At 40.9% G+C, this 20,817-nt stretch overlaps 2 protein-coding genes across 3 annotated transcripts; both read left to right on the forward strand.

The window, feature by feature from the left end:
* The first annotated feature begins 11,994 nt into the window (after positions 1-11,994).
* On the forward strand, positions 11,995-15,111 carry mgp (matrix Gla protein). Of its 2 annotated transcripts, none has more exons than XM_062439055.1 (5): positions 11,995-12,038; positions 13,519-13,606; positions 13,732-13,761; positions 13,982-14,087; positions 14,489-15,111. In XM_062439055.1, exons 2-5 carry the CDS (start codon positions 13,546-13,548, stop codon positions 14,643-14,645), a joined length of 354 nt encoding a protein of 117 aa, XP_062295039.1. In that variant the 5' UTR covers positions 11,995-12,038; positions 13,519-13,545; the 3' UTR covers positions 14,646-15,111. The 2 variants fall into 2 exon arrangements, with proteins under 2 accessions (XP_062295039.1, XP_062295038.1); XM_062439054.1 differs by having other exon boundaries at positions 12,001-12,038; positions 13,522-13,606.
* A 1,965-nt stretch (positions 15,112-17,076) lies between these two features.
* On the forward strand, positions 17,077-18,605 carry bglap (bone gamma-carboxyglutamate (gla) protein). The gene is made up of 4 exons (XM_062439381.1): positions 17,077-17,338; positions 17,594-17,641; positions 18,190-18,274; positions 18,503-18,605. The coding sequence occupies exons 1-4, from the start codon at positions 17,281-17,283 to the stop codon at positions 18,603-18,605; spliced, it is 294 nt and encodes a 97-aa protein (XP_062295365.1). The 5' UTR covers positions 17,077-17,280.
* Positions 18,606-20,817: the final 2,212 nt, after the last annotated feature.

Raw genomic sequence — 20,817 nt, forward strand, 5'->3', positions numbered from 1 at the left:
TTCATAATTAAGGAGCTGAATATACTTTCACTAACTAAATTTGTTGGAGTTCATTGGATAACATGCAGTAGTGTGGTGAGCCTTCACAATAAAACAAATGACATGACATTTTGTATGTATTTTGTAACCATTTTTTCAAATTTCATTTTCCAAGTGGAGGCTACACATGCAACACAAAGCAACCAGACAGTACACTTACAGGCAAGCATAAATGATATAGTCAATAAAGTAAAAATGTAAATATGATTGAATATATGTGTTGTTACAGTCTGCAGCCAAACATCTCCAAAAACAATAAACAATCCCCACAACTGTCCTTTAGATTCTAACCAATATACATTACATGACAATTTTCTCAGTAAAGTCCTATTGGTAATCGCTCATATTACAGTTAACGAACAGAAATTCATATTTTCTTTATCTTTTTTGCAGTAATGGTGTACAGGCACAGATGTGGTGTTATATAATGTAACATCAATTTTTCCACATCAGACAGTAGTTTCACATTTATAACTACATTTGGTTTACATGCTATCTGAGAAAGCAAGGAGCTAATTCCACTTCATCACAAAATGCTGGTCAGTCAAGTGAAAACAGAAGAGTTCAGTCCGACGGAGAACAAAAACATTAAACACTGAACAAGTCATAGTCAGCAGAAAAACAGACTTTGCTGCGGATAAAATTCCCCTCACACAAACTGCAAACCAGTTTACAAAAACATGAAACTGAGGAGGGCTCTGATGAGAATCAGACAGTGTGTGGGGAAATGACCACAAATGATCCAGGAAAGTTTTAGAAAATAAACGAACAGACGGAGCAAAATGGAAAGAGGTGCATACCTTGCCCTCCTTTTTATTAAAAGATGAGTCAGAAATTACAGTCAACTCAGCATCTGATAAGCCTTCCAGCCTCCTTTGCATTATTAGGACTTTAACCCCATAAAGAAAGAGTGATGTTTCATCTGCTCTCTTAGACACATACTTAAGACTTCATTAATATGTAATGCTTTTACATCTGCACCATACGCATGAGGTGTGAGAATTTAAAAAGGGCCTAAATGTGCTCTGAATCCTGCAGAAAGATAATTACATCATGGACTGAAAATAAACTTGACCTGACATGGGAAGCACTTGGTTTTTTATCCTCCTGAAAAGAGAAAAGCTCTCCCTTCACACTTTTGGGATGCCCACGTAGTGATAGAAGTCGAGCCAACTGCTCGGAGTGGGTGTAGAGCAACACATAAAGGTCCAGAAAGACAGAGAACTCAGGAGAATAAAACAGTGAAAGTGAGGAACAGTAGATTGGAAAGGGGAGGGTACAACAGGAGCTGTAATCTGGGCTTTAAGGATTCCATTGGTATTAAGGGAGGACACTTATTAGATTGGAGCGGTGAGCGCTTTCTCCTCAGAGGAAGAGACTAATTGGATATCACCAAATCAGAGAGCCTGACGTTGTCATGACACAGGACAGCATAGCGGAGGTGGATGACGCTCATCCAGGCTCGAAAGCAATGGAAAGACCATTAACAGCAATTAATGGAGGTTGACGACACTAATGCAACCCAGAAACAAAATTACACAATAACATAGATGCATGCATGCGTAACACACACTCATGTAGGCTGGTGTCAGTAGAAACACATTCTTCTGAGAGGGATAATTAACATGTTCAAGGATTAATGTGTTGCTCTGTGTGTTGGCATGCATAACACGTCAGGAGAGTGATTGCTTCCGCTGTAATTAGATTCCTCACTGCCTGCATATCATATCGCACAAATCTCAAGCGGAGGAGAAACGCCGCCTGCAAATCAGGCCACGACACTGCTAGAAAAACTGTGAGGAAGCCAAAAGAAATAGCAGAGGTGGGTGCAAAAGGGCGAGACAGATAAAGAATGGGTTTAGAGTGTCTGTATGCAGGGGATGGGAGGGGAAAAAAAGAGATAAAAGATTAAAGAAAGAGGGCGAGCAGAATGGAGGAGAAGCAAGAGAGAAAAATGTTATTCAGTGTAGCAAGTGCTCAGCAGCGTCCCTCAGAGGCTTCACACACTAGCATGATGAAACACAGTCCCACTGAGGGGGAAATTAATCCTGTGAGTTGATGTGATGTGATTTTTACATTCAGCAGTATCATGTGTCATTGTCAGATCACACACAGCGTGACTGCAGCTTTCCTGCAAAATGCTCCCTTTAATTTTACATCGTACACATTTCCTGAGTTTATTCTGTTTGCCTGCAGGCCTGATAAATGTTGCATTCATTGCTGGACTGGAATAAAAAGGAATGATAAAACAAAGTTTGAATCTCCAACAGCTACATATTAACTGGATAATAAATAAGGAGGGGAGGAAAAAAATTAATGAGTCAGCTGATATTCTAGCTGTGTTTCATTACTGGACTGTCAATGCCTTACATGTTTAGTGTGAACACCAAGTAGGCTAATTGCTTATTATACACATCCTTAAGGCTTTTAACAGGAACATCTGTTTACTGCAGTAATATTGTGTTTAACATATTTTTTGACAAACAGATATTACAGGAAAGGAGTTTCTCTCCGCCCTCTTCTTCTGTCTCGCACACAAATACTAGTACGCGCACACACACACACACACGCACACGCACGCACACACACACACACACACACACACACACACACATATGTTTGGATGGCTTACCGTGCCTGTTTTTGGCCCACCGTTTGATATACTGCTAATGAATGAGATTAATCCGCATGTATCTGTTTATGTCTTCAATTTAAGCCCATAAATTCACAATCTGTTCAGCTTCATTATTCTGTGTGTGTGTGTGTGTGTGTGTGTGTGTGTGTGTGTGTGTGTGTGTGTGTGTGTGTGTGTGTGTGTGTGTGTGTGTGTGTGTGTGTGTGTGTGTGTGTGTGTGTGTGTGTGTGTGTGTGTGTGTGGGCAGGATTTGCCCTTGGCTAGCTAAACATCCCATTTTCAGCCCACAGTGTAGTAATGTACTCATTAATACTTTACAGAGTGTGCAACAATGTGAAGCCGCAATTGCTGCTTTTAGGCAATCATTAAAACCCAGCAAGCCCAAGAATACACATTATAGATCCTATATGATGCGAGTGGCTGCGTGATAATCAAATTAACACCGTGCTGAGAATTTTAAAACAGGAAGGAAACATGCAAGAAAACTAACTGTGTGACTTCAGAGAAAACACTTGGACTCATATCCCTAAAGGTGTTTCTTCAACTCAACAAAAGAAGTGCACAACAAGATGCCAGATATGATCTGAAATTGAGACCTTATCAAAACCTACTTCCCCTTGTGGCTTATGCAATTGAGAAATAAAAGTATTTTCCTCTCTGAAAAACCTGACATTAACCACGCTACACATCCCCAGCTCCACAGATACACTAACAGCTCTGACAGCACTGCAGCGATAGGACCTGAATGCTAACAGCATGCTATGTTCCAAAGACAACGCTAACATGTTAATCTTGAGCAGGTTTAATGTTTACCATCGTAGTTCAGCATGCTAACGTTTGTAATTAGCACTAAACACACACAACGTGTAGCTGAGGCTGTTGGGAATGTCATTAGTTACCTATCTGTTCCACATGTCAATCCATTAAATAGTTGTAAGTAAAACATGCCAAAGGTTTTTACATCACACCATCCATCCTGTGCAATGTCTTTTTTAGGCAAACAGCAGCAAGGATTCAAGGTCATAGTATCCAAAGGAACATTTCTTTTTGACATATTTAATGAACCATTTAACACACTGTGTTCATACAGTGAACTTCCTCCTTTGCAGCTGTAGGCATGTTGATCCAAGGTGGAAGTTTCACTTTAGTCCCTCACCCACTCACACTGCAGCAATGTGCAGACACACCACAGCAAAGAGAGACGGTGTGAGAAACAGGTCCCACAGAGAAAGGAGAGAAAAACTGTGAGGGTGAGAGAAAAAAAAAAAAAAGACAGAGCACAACAGAAAGAAAGAGGAGAGACGCAAGGGGAGATAAAGAGATGCTACAATTCCCTGCAAGAGTGAACGGAGGTAAATCTTCAGATGATGCTCAGCGAAGAGAGAAAAGAGGAGAGGAGATGAGGGAATAGCACTCTCCACCCTCCCCAGTTACCACTGTCAGGACTAATATCTCATTACTAGTCTTAGCTGGCGGCTCTCAGGCAGTCAGGGAGAGGTCAGGAAAGCTCCAGAGACACAGACTAACAGTGAGCCTCTCATCGAGCTTTATAGCATAAAAGTCCAGAGACATGGAAAAACTCTGAGGAGTAGTGTCAAAAGAGGATTCATGAGGAGATGCTTTCATATAGCTAACTGTGGGAACTAAAGTATATGTAACACTAACATAAATATAGCTGTTCATACGGTATGTTGGTTGAAAATGAGCGGAGAAGCCCCAAAATAGAGACTTCTTATGTTCATTAGTGATGTGTCTATCTTACTTAAAGGGGAATTTGTGTGGGAATGTTGTATTTAATTTGCTTTGGCAGGAGAGGAGAAGAGAGGAGAGGACAGGAGAGCAGAAGAGAAGAGAAGAGAGGACAGGAGAGGAGAGGACAGGGAAGGACAGGAGAGGAGAGGAGAGGCCATGAGATGAGAGGAGAGTAGAAGAGAGGAGAGGACAGGAGAGGACACAAGAGTAGAGGAAAGGAGAGAAAACTATACAGGAAATAAAGATTTAAGTGAGGAATTGCAGGAAAGGCAGCGATAAAGACCAATGAATAAAAATGAAGGAAACACCCTCATATGATATGGGCTTCATATTCCAAATGAATGGTAATCACTCTATTACACCTGCAGGGGGCAGATGAGATGCATTCAGCAGAGCTCTGTGATTCAGTGTTGCAGCCATCTGATCAGGTGAAAACCTCTTCTTCAGTTTGTAGTGGAGCCTTGTGGCAGAGAGGGTGCAGGCAGACAGATCACTGGTTTTTCACACCACAATGTGTATCTGGACACAGCTCAGCATCACACACATCAGTCATGCATACAGTTAGCTATAAATACAGTAAGTGGTTTGGGGCAGCGCTCCTTGTGTGAGGACTTCCAGTCCTCAGAATATTATCTGGACTTTAGAAGCAGTGGATAGAGGCTCTTCTGCTAAAAGATGAGTTTATGCATGATTGCTTACCGATACACACTGGTGCAGATCATTACATGTTATATCCCACCGTGCAAACCTCTGACTGACTTAGTTCATGACATGTCAGGTATACGTCTGGTTTATGCTGTTATATCTGGTCAACAGTAATATCAAGCTGCTATCTTAAAGTTACAATGAGTTAAATTTGACCACTAGAGGGCAGGCGAACTTCAAAACAAAAGCTTAATATAGACTTAATATAGAATCTGTCCCTTATTGAAATCATTTAGGCATTAGCATTAGTCATAGCAGGTATCATGGATATTCTCAATATGATAAAAAAAAAACTCAGAATCACAGCCCCGAAACAAATAACTATAAATTGGCTAAAACCATCGAGTCCATCAGTTCAAAGATTTAAAGTAACTATACAGGAAATCTCAGAAATGGAGAAAATAACTAAGAATTAGGAATGAAAAAGTGAGTATGAATTTAAGGAAGAACAGAGGCAGATCTTTGGAAAACAAACATATAAACACGCTCGGTGCCCACATCTTAGAGGACGAGTAGACACATGCACACATTGTATTATGATTAGTAGTAGTAGTTGTTTTCCCCCCCCTTTTTCTTCTTGTTTATTATCATGGAGGGTATGAAATGCAATAAAACTATTTTAAAGGCATGAAAAAATACTTAACATTTCTGTGGTGTATCGAATTATAAATGAACTGCAATACAAGTGGGAAAAAGAAGGTTTTATGTGTAAAAGCTTATCCAGCACACACACATACCATCTGTTTGCCTTGTCTGCACTGTTGTGCTCTGAGCAGCTGCCTAAACATATGTTAATCTGAAGAAAATGCTGAATGGAGCTTTGATGAGTGTCCAAAGTCATTTAAAAGCTTTGGCTCTCACAACTGTAGATGCACTGTTGAGGGACTCAAGACGGAAACATTTTCATTAGACAAAGTTCAACTCTCCTACACTTTGGGAGTTCTTGTGTAACTAACGTTATGGGGACATCTGTCACAATGTGGGGACTCTCCTTCTATTCGGGGTCAAGAAGCAAATCCTCATAATATAAAACATTCAATTTTAGCGTGAGGACTTGATTTAAGTAAGTTAGTTAGATTAAGGTTAACATAAAAGTACGAATTGGGCAAGTGCGTGTGTGTATGTTTTCATCATAGTCCCATATCTGTAACTCACTGGTGAGGAACGGGTTACTCAGCACTCATAGTTATAGAAAAATACATATCATTACATGTCTGGCCTCGGTCATTCGGGGATACAGCCCCTCTGACAAGGTTGTACCCTTTTCTTTTTTCTCTGAGAGTGTGTTACCCTAAAATAAGATGACAGCTGAGAGAATATGAATCTGAAAGAAGCTGAAAGGGTTGTCGGGTGCAACTGCTGGGCCCCCGTGGCTCCCCCGTCACTCTGTGCCACTGGCTGCCTGCGTGTCACTAGTCGGTTGCAGACGAGGTGTTGGTTCACTGCTTGGCCTGTTGTGTATGTGGCCGCGTACATGTTATTACGCTGACCGCTTTTGACAACCACAAAGGGAGAGAGAACAGACAGAGTAAAAGAGAGAGAGAAAGATGAAAAGAGAGGGGGAACAGATACAAAAAGATGACGCGCAAGTCCTCGCATCAGTACTGACGGTACGGAGAGGTGGTAGAAAAGGATGAAGTAAAAGGTGCGTAACTAGAACAGGGCATCAAATGTGGACAACAAGCTGAAGTTTTAGAAGAAGAGAAAAAGATCAAACACCGTTCAATGATGATGGTAGAGAAAAGAACAAGATTAAAAAGGCCTTTGAACAGACAGAAGCCTTTAAATAAGCTAGTTGCAAACTAAAATATCTGTATATGCAGCCGCATGTTTACAGTCAAACATACATAGTTATATACTTTGTCTGGCTGTGCACGGTCAGCATGCAGTCCAGCTGTAAAGTTTATGTTTAGAATCCTAAAAAGAGCCGATGTAGAGTCCAAGACTTTGGAATTTGGCTTTGGATAATGAGCAGGAATACATAGCCAAGAGAAAAGCAAGCAGAGCAACAGTGGAGAAACAGAGGGATGATAAGAAAGATGGGAGCACGGAATAAGACTTGGCTAAAACTGCAGAGAGATGGAGAGAGAACAGACAGAAAGATGACAAAAGAGGAGGAGAGAGGAAAGAGGGAGAGTGTGTAGCCAATTCTTGTTTAAAGATGAGCAGATTGTTGCAGTTAGTGTGTTTGTAGTCATGCATAACTATCACTGTGGGGATCTTTGTCGAGGAAAATTCTTCCACAGTAGAGAGCAGAGAGCAAAGGTCTCTTATATCCTGTGTTTTCATATTATTGCACTCATTTGAGTTTAATCAGAGGAGCTGCTGCCCCTGATCGCTTGTTTGTCGGTTTGTGAATTATGCCGGTCCTTTATATGTCTGTATGTGTGTGTGTGTGAGATTCCTGACTGGGTAGGTGGGTGCTGGTCGCATTCACTGCAGGTTAGTTTGTTAGAGTTGGCACCGCACAAGAGCGATGGGGCACCAAGGTAAACAGCACATTAAATGAAAAAGTTGGATAGTGCTCTTACGAGGAATAGAGGGAGATTATACTGAGCTGTGCAGTAACAGAATGGTAAACACAGACACACACACACACACACACACACACACACACACACATACACATACCCACACATGGCCTCTATGATTTAGAAACATCTCCTGCATTAACCCCCTATTCTTCACACATTGAAGACATACAGCACTTAAACAATTACGTCTGTGCTTAAAATCTAACAGCTCACATGCCAAAGCCACACACATTCTTTTTCTCCATGGATGCAAAATAAAATAACACACGGACACTTCCAAGATACACAGCGAGAAAAGTATGCTTAGCAGTTTATTTATTTGCGTGGGCTACAAATGAATGTGCACAATCTTGTGAAACTGATCCCTCACTGAAGATTAAACCAAAAATTATGCAGGACTCAACCTGATGCTATTCTCTCATATGAAGGTAAACTATGTCCTAATTGGAATTATATGTACTTATGTGATCTCTCTGTAATAACAGGTTGGCTGTAACGAGTGAAAGATTACAGGAGATGGAGAGATAGAGGTGTGACACTGTAGCTACGAGGTGGTTTGTCTTTGACAGCATTGAGCCAGCTGCCTCTCTACCACAGCACCACCTCCTCCTGACAGTTAAAAGGTTTGTCGATACAAACATGAGGTGTTAAATAAACAGGATTCCTCCTGGAAAGACTAGTGGAACGCAATCTTTGCTGAGTTTGGAGAAAAAGGAGACGATGAGAGTGTATACGTATGAGTCATTTGTGGTTCAAGATCTCTAAACATGGATTCAGCCTGCTTTACCAGAGGAATTAGCAATCCAAATATATATTTGTACTCGATCATATAACAGCAGGAATTAACCGAATTACTTGGAGATTGATTGCTGGAGGAGACGCTATTCTTTGTCCACAGTAGCGGTTAATGTCACAGACATGCACTGGTTAGCATTGCATGTCAAATTATTCCATTTAAAGAATATAAACATGGTTAAACAGAGGCTACCTGTTTCCCCTGATTCCAGCCTTTATGCTAAGCTAAGCTATATATTTATTGTACAGACATGAGAGTGGTATCAATTTCCATATCTCCCAAAATGTCAAACTGGTTATTCATTTAAACCTATGCAGATTTTCTTGAAGAATTGAAAACCAACACTTGGCTATGCATTCCTGCAACTCAGAGGTCACTCTTGTTCTTTGATAATACTTTTTTATGCCTTTTTAATTTGTCTACTTTTTACACATAAGCACAATGCTTTAGTGCTTTGAGTTCCCTCCTTTCTACATGAGGGCTGCAAATGCACCTGCCTACAACATAGTTAATGCCATGCCATGGTGCGGGATAGACATTGATGAAGGGCTGACAGTAGAGAAGTTAGGTTGGACCTGATGAAACAAGAGGTAGGTTACATCATCCTTATTCACTGCATACCTACATTGCATGCACGCCCTGGATTTTTAGTTTTTTTAATAGGTGATGTCGCCTGACAGAAATGCTACAAGAACTGTTGCAAAGTCTTAAATTCTTCTCCTGCTTTCTGCTTCAGTTGACCTTCCAAAAATAAAGAGATAAAGAGATGTGCTGTTTTCCTGTGCATGCAAATTCCACATATTTAGATTTTAAAATAAAACCATAATTGAAAGAAAAAACACATTTGAAGAACCACGAGACCTGTGGGACACCGCTGCTATGCAGCACCCGTAACTCTACATACAGTTTTGTTGACAGTCGTATGGCGAAAATCACAGCTGCAGGACAACAGAGCCATCAGAGGCACCGAGGAGGAGGAGGAGGAGGAGTCCTGAGAAATGTCTGTCCTTCATCCTGTCTGGCTGGATCCCCCACCATTCCACGGCAGAGCTTACATCATTAGATGTTTTCACCGACTCTATCTGAGTCACTCACTCCTTAATGCGTCTACTGTTTTCAAATAGAATTTAAAAAAAGTGAATCACTGAAGAAAATAAGCCATAGAAATAGCAGGAAAAATATTAGGGCATGCCAGTTAAGAGCCCAGTATGGCAACTTTTTTTTGGGAGTTGTTGTTGCATTAGTGTACATCTGTGTTCTGTCCACTCTGGCCAACTTAACCACCAACCACCAGCCAGAGGTACACCTGTTTAACCACTAAAGGAAATGCAAGCTTGCTCGAACAGGTTCAAATGTATCTTTAGTGTATTAGAGACATTATTTAGATGGTTTACACATTTGTGGTTGTTGCCTCATTGTGAAATTCATGCTCTTTCCTTCACTTACTCACTTATGTATTGATTCCCTCTGTTTTCTCCCGCCAAAATGCTCATTCTGTCCTCGCATTCCTCCCTCTTTCATCCACTTGCTGCACTTCTTCCGCATGCACATATCTTGCTATCATTTTCAGACTCAATCATAGCTTCAATTGACCTTTTTTCCTCCCTTACTCTAAAAACTCCTCCTGAATGATCTTTCTCTTCAGTTCAAGCCCAGATGTGCTGTGTTGTGCAGGTGCGCCTTGTTTGTCACAACCGTCACCCTCGCCCCCCCCCCCCCCCCCCCCCCCCGGGAATCTCCCATCCTGTTTTTCACTTCCTTCTGTTTTCATTTAGCAATCATTTATCTAGATCTCTGGCACAGTTCAATGCTAACAAAAACACAATTCTGGCGCTCTAAAGTGCATTCATAACATGACCTGAGAGCTAGATATTAAGTTGCACCGCAAACACTGGGAAGGATGAAATGGTGACTGGCCAGCACAGGACATTGGCTGCATAAGAGGGAGTGGAAAAGGGGAAAAGTACCAAACTTTCATGGAGGTAAAGAGGGGAATAAACGCGAAAAGAACAGCAGAAATACGACTTTAGAGATGAATAGAGAGAGGACAGAACATTGGGAGGAGGGGTGAAAACATGTAACATTTTACATTTTTTTCCCATGTGATCAGACTCTCCACATTCTCTCATTCCACTTCTTTTTTGCCTCCCCTCTTCTGTCTGACTCTACGATTAGGAAACAACTTCAAAACTACTTCGACATAAATTTAGAGTAAACATCTCTGAAATGTGGACGAAAACAATCAAGCACATTCACTTTTCCTTTCCTTGTTGGTTTGGTATATGCCTGTAGGCAGAGGATGTTAAATATCTACATTGAAGAACAAAACCACTGCTCAGCGGTTCCAGAGTTAACAGCCTATATGACCACATCAGTTAGTATGTCTGTAACCCCAGCGCCAAAACATATGACCGCAGCAACATATGCTTTCTCTTTCTGCTCCGTCTCCCGTCCTCCTCTGTCCCTTCTCTGAATCATCAGTTCTCCCACTCTTATCTCTCAGCTGGGTTTATCTCCGTCTTTATATCTATCTCAGTGTTTATCTGTCTGTCTGAGTCCTGCTGATTCCTGTCTTAGTCTGTCCTTCTATTCTGGTTTGTTTACTGTTGGCGAGGGTTTGCAGCTATTCACAGGATTTTTCTGACTGAGCCAAATGTGATGTGGTGTTACGTAACACTCAGATACACAATGCAGCGATGTTGTTCTGTGTAAATCCTACATTAACCTTGACATAGGTGTACAAATGTACTTTCTGGGTGAAACACAGCGCTATACTAGGCTGTGTAGCTTGTGCACAAGCACTTAACTTTGTTTAGACTTGCACCTCAGACAGATTCTCTAATGTATGTTTTCAATAAGCAAAAGTGTCACGGTGATCACTTTCTCATTTCCTGTTATGTTTGCGAATGAAATGATTGTTTGTTTGTGTACAGGAAAACAGAGTTAATGGCCTATATGAGAACACAGATTCCATTGATGAAAGTTAAAGGGATATTTTACCCAAATTCCCCCTTTTTAAAGTCAGCATAATCTGCTCTCTGGGTTAGGGTTAGGGTTATTAACACAAGTACTGCAGAACAAAAAGTAAAGTCAGTCCATTTGATGTCTGTGTGGTTGATGCTCTTTTCATATTTTGCTGCCATCTTGGCAAACAGCAACAAATATTATCATGTACCTGCTATGGGGCAGGTTAGACGCGCCCCCCCCCCCTCTGTGCCAGTCGTCCCTCACCCTCCTCTCTTCCTCTCTGTTTACCCTCTGCATGTTTTTCTCCGTTCCTCCTTGCCTCTCTGTCATCTTTCTTTTTTTGGTGAAGGCGTGGGAGTTGGGGAGAGAGTGAGCTAATACTCTGGTCTGATTAAATGGTGGAAAAGACGGTTGATAGTATGAGGAGGGAGGAGAGAGGACGAAGGCTAAGGGGAGGTGGGGTGGAGGGCAGGGAGTCGGTGGGTGAAATGAAGGGGGTGGGGGGAAATGAGGTGAGTATAAAAAGCGTTGCAGGGAGGAATTAGGGAATATTCTTCAGGAGAAAATACACACAGAGATATTTCCAAGACTTTCTCACTCCATAATCACGGTAAGTACATTGGAGCAAATCATCTCTTAAAAAGTAAAGGCAGGTGAAAAGTAGAAGTATTTTACATCTTTTACCCAAGCAAAACTTTATCAAAAATTCAGATTGTCTATATTAACTGATGTCATCCAGGTCCTCAAGTATCTTTACATGTTTTTAACATTATGCATTAAATTGCAATCGTTTTTCCCTGCTTACTGTAATACAGTAGGCCTACAGTCCTGCTCTGTTTTTGTACTTGATATGTAACCTCATGTTGGCTCTTTGCATGTCTAGCATCATGCCAGGGGCTTTTTCCAGTGAGGTGGGCACATTCTGCCTGCAGGGGAGTCTGCTGCAAACCCACAAGGACCCCTACTAAGACTCAGACGGGCATAAAATTCTGCAGACACTGTTGTCAGCATCTAACACGCACAGACACACACACACACACACACACACACACACACACACACACACACACACACACACACACACACACAGAGAGACACACACATGTCTGGCTGTCCTTGCCAACCTTTGGAAGCTGCTATTTGAACTTTAGGCCCCAGGCTTGCTGTTCCTGTGCCCTTTGTGAGTCTGAGTTTGACTGAAGACAAGCCAACCTGAGGGGCCGACGTCATGAGCACTGTGTGCGTTTGTGTGTGTGTGCTTATGTATAATGAAAGCAGCTATTGACAGTGAAAAGGGAGGCTGCTGAAACCGAATCCCATCCAAATCCCACAAACAGAAGATGGGGATGAAAGCTTTTCTGGAGTGCAGGCATGCGAATGCAGCATGTGTGCGTGTGTGTGAGAGAGAGACAGAGACTGAATGTGTGTGTGTGCTCAGAGTTGGACATCTGGCTTTGTTGTTTGTACAGGTGTCACACACCTTGCCGTAAGTTGCCTGTGTGTGTATACGTGTCCCATGTGAGTGTGTGTGCTGACACATAGAATACCAGCTTTTTTTGTAATTACAGTCGATCTCCCTGCATTATGCTTAAGTGCATTTCGACTCCATTAGTTGGCTCTTACACAACTATTCTCAACCACAAATGTTCTTTCGTGGTTCTTCCCTTCAAACTGAGGTTCCAGCTACTGATTGGTGTTTTTTTGGATTGGACCTGAGTCTGTCTAAGTGAAGCAAAGGTCTTCAGTCTGGTCTTATGAATAGAGCTTTAGTTAACGTTTGTCCCATGCAGAAATTCTGCAACATATACAGCATGGGGAAGGCAGCCTATACATCTACAGAGCTGTTTATATCAGTAGTTTATATGTCTGGCTCTAGCCTTCATATGCACAAAACCACAGGCACAGATTTAGAAACTTTGCCTCTTTCAGTCATCTATCCCTAGTTGTGGTTCTTTCCTGTTTACACACAAAATCAAAATCTGAGCCAATTTCTCTCTCTTTTCCCTCCTTTCATCTTTCTCCTTCTTTTTCTACAACTCATACTTTGGTGCTGGCATGACTCACTGAAACACCTTTCTACTGTTTTCCAGCAGACAGGCAGATAAACACACCACAGGATGAAAAACCTCCTTCAGTGTCTGGCACTCTGTGCTGTGGTCTCCCTCTGCGTCTGCTATGGTACAGATCCTTCCCTTCGTCCTCACCGTGCTATCATTCAGCAGCTGTTATCTATTTATAAGCTGCAGTGTATCAGATTTAGATTGATCATTTATGATTAACCATATTCCATGTTTTTCCCGTAGACTCTCGTGAAAGCACAGAATCCATTGAAGGTGATTAAATGTTGTCTCTCATTCATGGAAAAACATGCATGCAGTTCTAACAAAAATGTGACACAGCCTGTTACACAGTAAAGGATTTACACCCCATTTGACCTCTCACTAACATCTCCCCATCCTTTATATATAACCTGACCCCGGATCAGTTGCACGATAGCCGTGCTTAACTTGCTTAAAATAGGTATTTTTGTCTAGTAAAGTTTTGTGGTTGCAGATTTGTTTGTGCCGCCGAACCAAGCCAACTCATTCTTCACGCCACAGAGGGGCAACGTATACAACCCACCCAGAGGAAACGGCTTAAACTATTACAACTTTATGAGGTAAAGCACACGGCCACAGACATGCACACAGAGCACATAAACCTTCTTTTATCACACACACAAAATATGTAAAACCACACACCCACAAAAAGTGACGTGCTGACACCCAGGAAAATGCACTTTTTACACGCAAGATGGTGATTTAAGACAAAACATAATGAGACTATTAAACATCTACATATGTGTAAAACTTCCACTGAGCCAAATGCTGAAAATGCTTGAATGTAATAATTATGTTAATGAGATTAAACAAAACATGCAACCAAAACCAAAGCCACTAGCTGTAACTGTTTCTGCTTACTATTCTCCTCCTTGTCTCTCCTCTGCTCGCTTCATCCCTTCCCTCTAAATGTCTCTGTCTGCCCCCCCCCCCCTCCTGCCATCCCTTTTTCCGTGTCCAGGAACAGAAAGTCTCCAGCAGAGAGACGTGCAGAGACCTGCGAGGACTACTCTCCCTGCCGCTTCTATGCCTATCACTACGGCTACCAGCTGGCCTACCAGAGATACTTCGGGGCCCAAAATCAACCCCAGAGACCAGTTGTGGCTCGTCGATACTAAAACTTAAAGTATCTGCCTGTCTAATGCAAAAATGATCATTCTCGTCTGGATATGACTGTGCATTACCACATTCCACATATCCTTACTTTTATATATAATTTATATTGTTGTTCTTATGGCCTCCTCTTGATGTGATGTGACAATCCTAGAAGACAACACATTTTATAAATGCTGAAGCATCCAGTGAGGCTCAAATCTCCTAGCAACCCATCATTATACACATGTAGAAATACAGGACACCATCTCTTATATAATCTTAGGATCAATTTTTTATCCACTATTGTAACACCTTGCCAGCATTTATGAGATTTATGTGATGCGCTTCAATGAAAATGACTCTGTTTTGCACACTATCCATTCCTCATTTCTTATATTATCCTCCTATCTGTGCAGACCAGCAATACCATCAGAGATTATTTCCATTGCTTTGAAAAAATAAAAATAAAATCCCCTTTATTGGGTTTTGTCTTAATCCTGTTTGTGCCATTTGTTTGCCACATGGGAGCTTTTTGTATTCAGTGCCAGTGTTTGCAATGCGCGACAGATGTTACATACTGGTGCAACTTTTGTGAGTGCTCAAGATAGCAGAGAAGGGATTTCATTCAGAAAATTGATTTCCTGCTGTAATTTTTTAACAAGCAGCCACCCAACAATATCATGCAATAAAGTTAAACAAGGGCACAAACTGCTGCGAGCACTGCTGAGTGAGGTAAACATTGAGTTTCTGTTGGTCTCGGGAGGAATCTCGCATCTGTGTGTCCTTGTTGCTGCAGACGGTCAGGAAAACAAAGGCAGGTCAGCACACAGCCAATGTCCGCCTAAAAAACACAGCGATATTGGATGTTTGTTTTTCTGTGTTGCCACGAGGCCACAAAAGGGCACAATTAAGGATGTCCAGGGATTGAATCCTTGAAGTTGCTCCCTGAAACGAGACAAGGCACCAGCATCGAACCAGACAGTGAAATTACACCCCATATAATGCTGTCAAGACCAATCCAGCATCTAAATATCCAGTCAGAAAAAGCAACAAGAAAAGCCGGACAGAGAGAAAAAAATCTCAGAAGTCATTTTCATATCATAAATTTTGCAAGTTCAGAGGATTTTTTTCCGGAAATATATGTCTAGTAAAATGCTGCATTTACTGTAGCAGCCACAGTACATCAGATACTGTCATTGAGCATGTGGACATTTTTAATGTAGCAAATGTAGATGTTTTGAAAATGACTAACATACAGTACATAAAATACAGTTCTCAAGTTTAAAGTTGTGTTTTAGTTCAAAGGAAATTTCATCTGCCCCTCTACTGTATGTAGCTCTCTACTTCATTGGCAAACAACCACCCGCTTGTTTGGGTAAAAATATCTTTGCACATTTCAAATTACTCTTCTAAAAAGCTTCAAACAGACCGGGTTTGTTTTTAAATGTTGCCCTCTTTATGTAGGAAATCACTGCGGTTTGTAATAAAAGAGAAAGCCCTCAGATTAAAATCATGTCACATAATGAGGGTCGGTGGTTTGTCCATTTCGGTGTGTGTGTTTCACTGCTGCGTGCACTTAGTGACCTAAATGGGAAAAGTGTGTGGGTGAGCTGTAAAACTCTGACCTCTCCAGGCTGAGAGCTGGCATTGCATTTCTATCACTTCATCAAAGCTTTTTCACTATCATCTCCAAATCTGACTTCAATTAGTCTGGTTAATTTTACTCTGCAGCGAGTTTTCTTTTAGGTGTTTAAAAATGCAATGAAAACTGCTTATTACCTTTTTTCCCCTCATCTTTACACAAAAACCTGCTTTTTAAAGATGTAGAAGCAACTGAGATGCACATGCAAACAGTGAGTCACAAGGACAATCTGGTTTCTTAGTAGTTGCTAAGATGACCTAAACAAGGTGTAAAGTGGTTTTCACTGAAAACCGCTTCCTGTGACTGATATTTGTGGCTATGAGTCACCCACACTTGTTTTCTCATCACCTATGCTTTAAAAACAATACCCACCTTTAGGAAGGAGAGAGTTTACATTCTGTCTTTCTGTGTGAGTGTACATGTATGTGTATATATGCTGTTGAAGACAAATGTCAGACTTAGGAAGAGTTAATTGGAGACAGTTTGTCCAATTGGGGACGAAAGCCATGTCCCAAATTGTGAAACAGCAGATTTTTGGATCGGTGGTAGGGTTCGGTTAAGGGTTAGGGTTAGGCAAGCAGTGCTTATGGTTGGGGATAGGGCCAGTCTCCAGGAAATGAATGTAAGCCAATGTAATGTCCCCAAAAGTGACCATGATCGGATATGTGTGTGTGTGTGTGCGTGTGCGTGTGTGTGTGTGTGTGTGTGTGTGTGTGTGTGCCCGTGCGTGCGTGCATGCGTGTTTGTGTGTGTGTGCATTTGTGCAAACATATACATGAAATGTAATTTTTTTTTTTGTGTACACGATTTTTGTGGAGGTGTGTATTTTTGCATCTGTGTGGGTGTGTGATACATGATTCCCCAACCAATCAAATACCCATGTCCCAGTGAGGGCCGCATCTATAAACCCGAGTGTGTATTTATGTACATATATGTAAGAGAAAGAGAGAAGTCCGAACAGTCTCAAGTCCTTGTTGCAGCTTGATATCACAGACGCTGAAGAAAGAAGCTGAAAGATGAAGACTTTGGCCGTCCTGGTTCTCTGCTCTCTGGCAGTCATCTGTCTGACTTCTGGTAAGATCTACACGGCTGTATACACGCTTACACCTTATATGTTAGAAAATGTGTTATTATAATATTATTTCAACTTCAAGTATTTGTTACTCTGAACACAAAGTTTGAAAACACATTTATTTGACTGAAGTGAAGACAGAGGGTTGCATTAAATGTGGTAAAGAAAAAGAATCACCTGAAAAAATGACACTTCCTGGGCTGAAAATTTAACAACTAAATAATTATCATTCATATTTTTGTCTTGGTATTTGACAGATGCCTCAACTGGCTCCCAGCCTGCAAGTGACAACCCTGCTCAGGAGGGTAAGATGATGATTTAACAATATGACTAATAAGTATTTATTCTGCCACAGTTTACAAAACCAATAACTATGTAAATGTGAGTCAGTCAATTGCTTTTCAGACATTTTTGAGATGCTGTCTGCATAAAATTTGCAAAATCTGCAAAATTTAATAAAAACAGTAAAATCTCATCTACTGTAGAATAATGAGGAGAAAAAAGCAGATTTCAGTCTTTCATATATTGCATAAATTCTGACGTGCATTACTGTGCATTTCTATATTATGGTATAATACTATCACTGCATGATATTCAATATGGTTAACATTATAGTCATATATATTTAATCATAACATCTAAATATTTTTCTATCTATCTATCTATCTATCTATCTATCTATCTATCTATCTATCTATCTATCGGCACTTTCAAGCCTGATCTGCCACAAATGCATTCGTATTTGGTTGATTTAATCAATATAGGCACATATTGATATTAAATCGTATTAATTTATAAAACTGTTCTCAAATACCTAGAAGACATAGTTATACTGAATGTGCATGATGTGCAGGTATGTTTGTGGAGAGGGAGCAGGCCTCTGAGATGGTGAGACAGAAGAGAGCTGCTGGAGATTTATCCCTGACCCAGCTGGAGAGGTATTTCAGTGCTTGTGTACTCATATATCAGCATCCAATTCAATTACCTATCAGTCTGCTTTTTAATCTAACACAATCCAATCATGTCCCATCGGTTGTGGATGATCTCTTGAGTCAAAGACTAGATTGGATACAGAAAGATGTATGTCTCTATCGTCTGGAATATCTATATGTTGCCTCTCTGTGGTAATTCCCACCCTTTCCCTCCCTCTCTCTCTCTCCTCTCAGCCTGAGAGAAGTGTGCGAGGCCAACCTGGCTTGTGAGGACATGATGGACACATCTGGAATCATCGCCGCCTACACCGCCTACTACGGACCAATCCCCTACTAAAAGCCAAACCACGTCCACTGATTGCTCATCAGCACTTTCTTTTCTAAAAGTCCCTTTTTTATCACATTGAACCCAGGGATTTTTCTTTGCAGTTGCACAAAAAAAAGCTTGCCAGTCTGTACAAATTGTTGCACAAAGGGAAAAAAGCAGAAGATGTAGGGATACAGATGTGAGCTCATGCACATGCATATTTTTCCATCCTGCATTGACCCACACAATTGTCGCTATTGTTCTATCATTTCTGTCAGCCTGTAGAATAGTGTGATGAAATTTAATAAAGATGAATAAAACGCTGCTGTGTGTGCTCTGTGATTGTTCCCCACCTTTATTGCTGCAAAAATAAACACAGTTAAATCATCTTCTGCTTGATCCGCACTAAATGTGTCCTCAAGCTACAAAACTGCATGACATTTAGCAGGTAGTTAAACAGATAATATTGGATGTATGACAAAGTTAGAAACTGAATTTTAAACAAAACCAGGGCTGCCTACATACGCTTACATTTTTATTTCAACAAATAAAACAAGGGGGATATTCATTTCAGTTAAACCAATTTGTTCCACACCAGACATTGTTTGATTTTACTCCCTTTTCACCAGAAGTAGATATTTTGGAAACACAGTCGGGGCTTGTCACTCCACCCATTACCCAAACACCATGTAATGCTGATGGTATGAAGTTTCAGATGTATCACATTTATTCACTTGCTTTGACAAGTTAAGGCCACTGGATACCCTAGTAGTCGAACATGCCTGAAGACAATGAGCCTTTATTGCACAACAAGGGCATCAGTTCACCACCTGCTTCTATCTTTAACAAAATCCAAACAGACTTTGTCTACTGGAGGTGTGCTGGGTTGTGAATGCCAGTTTAGTTCAGTTCAGTTCAGTTCAGTTCAGTTCAGTTCAGTTCAGTTCAGTTCAGTTCAGTTCAGTTCAGTTCAGATCTTTACTGTCCCTCCAGGGGAAATTTGATTTGCAATAGAGGGCAAAAACACAGCACATAAGAGGTCATAGGTTAGTGTTTCCCTTTGAAAGTAATATTTGTTAGTGCACAGGAGTCACATTTCTCTGACTGACCAACCAAACCATTCTTGTCATTGATACAGTACAAATTTCTTTGTATTTAGAGTTAATCCACTTCTGTGGTTGTACACGTCCATGGCTGCAAATATAAACCAGACACTCGGAATGGCTGGTTTCTCACTGCTGTATTTGCTTCACATCAGATTCCCCAAAGCCCTTCGTCACTAGAGCAGCGTCATCATCATCATCCTCTGACAAATCACGACATTTTTGGCAGACATGGATGGGATTTTTTCTTGCCTGACACTGTTCCTTGTAGATAGTATCAATCTGCTCTCTTGCCAGCTGTAAGTGGGACAGAAACAGTCTCAGGCATTAATTGTGTGGAGTATCTAGTCAGACAGGTCTATCATGTTCTTATTACAGAAACTACTTTGTTGTTTTTTGCTGTTTCTTGTTACTATGAATAGCGCACAGAGATTACAGAGAGAGAGGGAATGAGATGAGATAAAAGATTCACAGTGCACAGAACCATACAACATAAACAAAAAGAATAAACACATCATAATCATCATAATGTATGAGTTGTGTTCCTTAGCTTGCACCTCTGTAGTCCCTGGGTTATGTTATGCTAATGAAGTAAATATAATAAAATATAATGTAAGGGAGATTTCTCACAGGAAGTTACCAAATGAAAATGTGCTGTCAGTACTGAGCTGATTCATATTCATGTCAATTTTAAAAGTTATTTTCTCACTGAGGGTGACGCAAATTCCCAAACCTCTTTCCCCGTCCTTTAGAATTCCCCGTGCATGTTTACCGTACACTGCATAATAGTATCACTGATCCAGAGGCGTCTTTTCTTCGATGATGTGAAGCACGTTGTTGGTATCTGGGTTATCTACGTAGTTAGTATTCATGTTTACCACTGGAATGATTTAGCGTGCATGGACACCACAGATCATATCAAACCTGACACGTGACAAACAAAAGCTGTCAACATGTTGCAGTGTTATGCATGTGTTTTTTTATGCACGTGCACCTGTTGAAGCTTCTTAACCAGTCTCACTATACCATGCCCAAAACATGAAGCATTTACGGATCAATGTCATTGCATTTACATAGTTTAAGATTAGTGTCTGTGTCTTGGAACACACACCATACCACACAATAGAAATACCTCACTA

This window comes from Scomber scombrus, chromosome 18 (assembly GCF_963691925.1).
Source record: "Scomber scombrus chromosome 18, fScoSco1.1, whole genome shotgun sequence".
NCBI lineage: Eukaryota > Metazoa > Chordata > Actinopteri > Scombriformes > Scombridae > Scomber > Scomber scombrus.

Bases quoted from the DNA above. Each gene is read 5' to 3' on its own strand.
- mgp (XM_062439055.1), top strand. From the start codon at position 13,546: ATGAAAAACCTCCTTCAGTGTCTGGCACTCTGTGCTGTGGTCTCCCTC. The intron at 13,762-13,981 runs GTGATTAAATGT...TTGTGGTTGCAG, and splicing joins AAGCACAGAATCCATTGAAG to ATTTGTTTGTGCCGCCGAAC. The intron at 14,088-14,488 runs GTAAAGCACACG...TTCCGTGTCCAG, and splicing joins AACTATTACAACTTTATGAG to GAACAGAAAGTCTCCAGCAG.
- bglap (XM_062439381.1), top strand. From the start codon at position 17,281: ATGAAGACTTTGGCCGTCCTGGTTCTCTGCTCTCTGGCAGTCATCTGT. The intron at 17,339-17,593 runs GTAAGATCTACA...GGTATTTGACAG, and splicing joins AGTCATCTGTCTGACTTCTG to ATGCCTCAACTGGCTCCCAG. The intron at 18,275-18,502 runs GTATTTCAGTGC...CTCTCCTCTCAG, and splicing joins TCCCTGACCCAGCTGGAGAG to CCTGAGAGAAGTGTGCGAGG.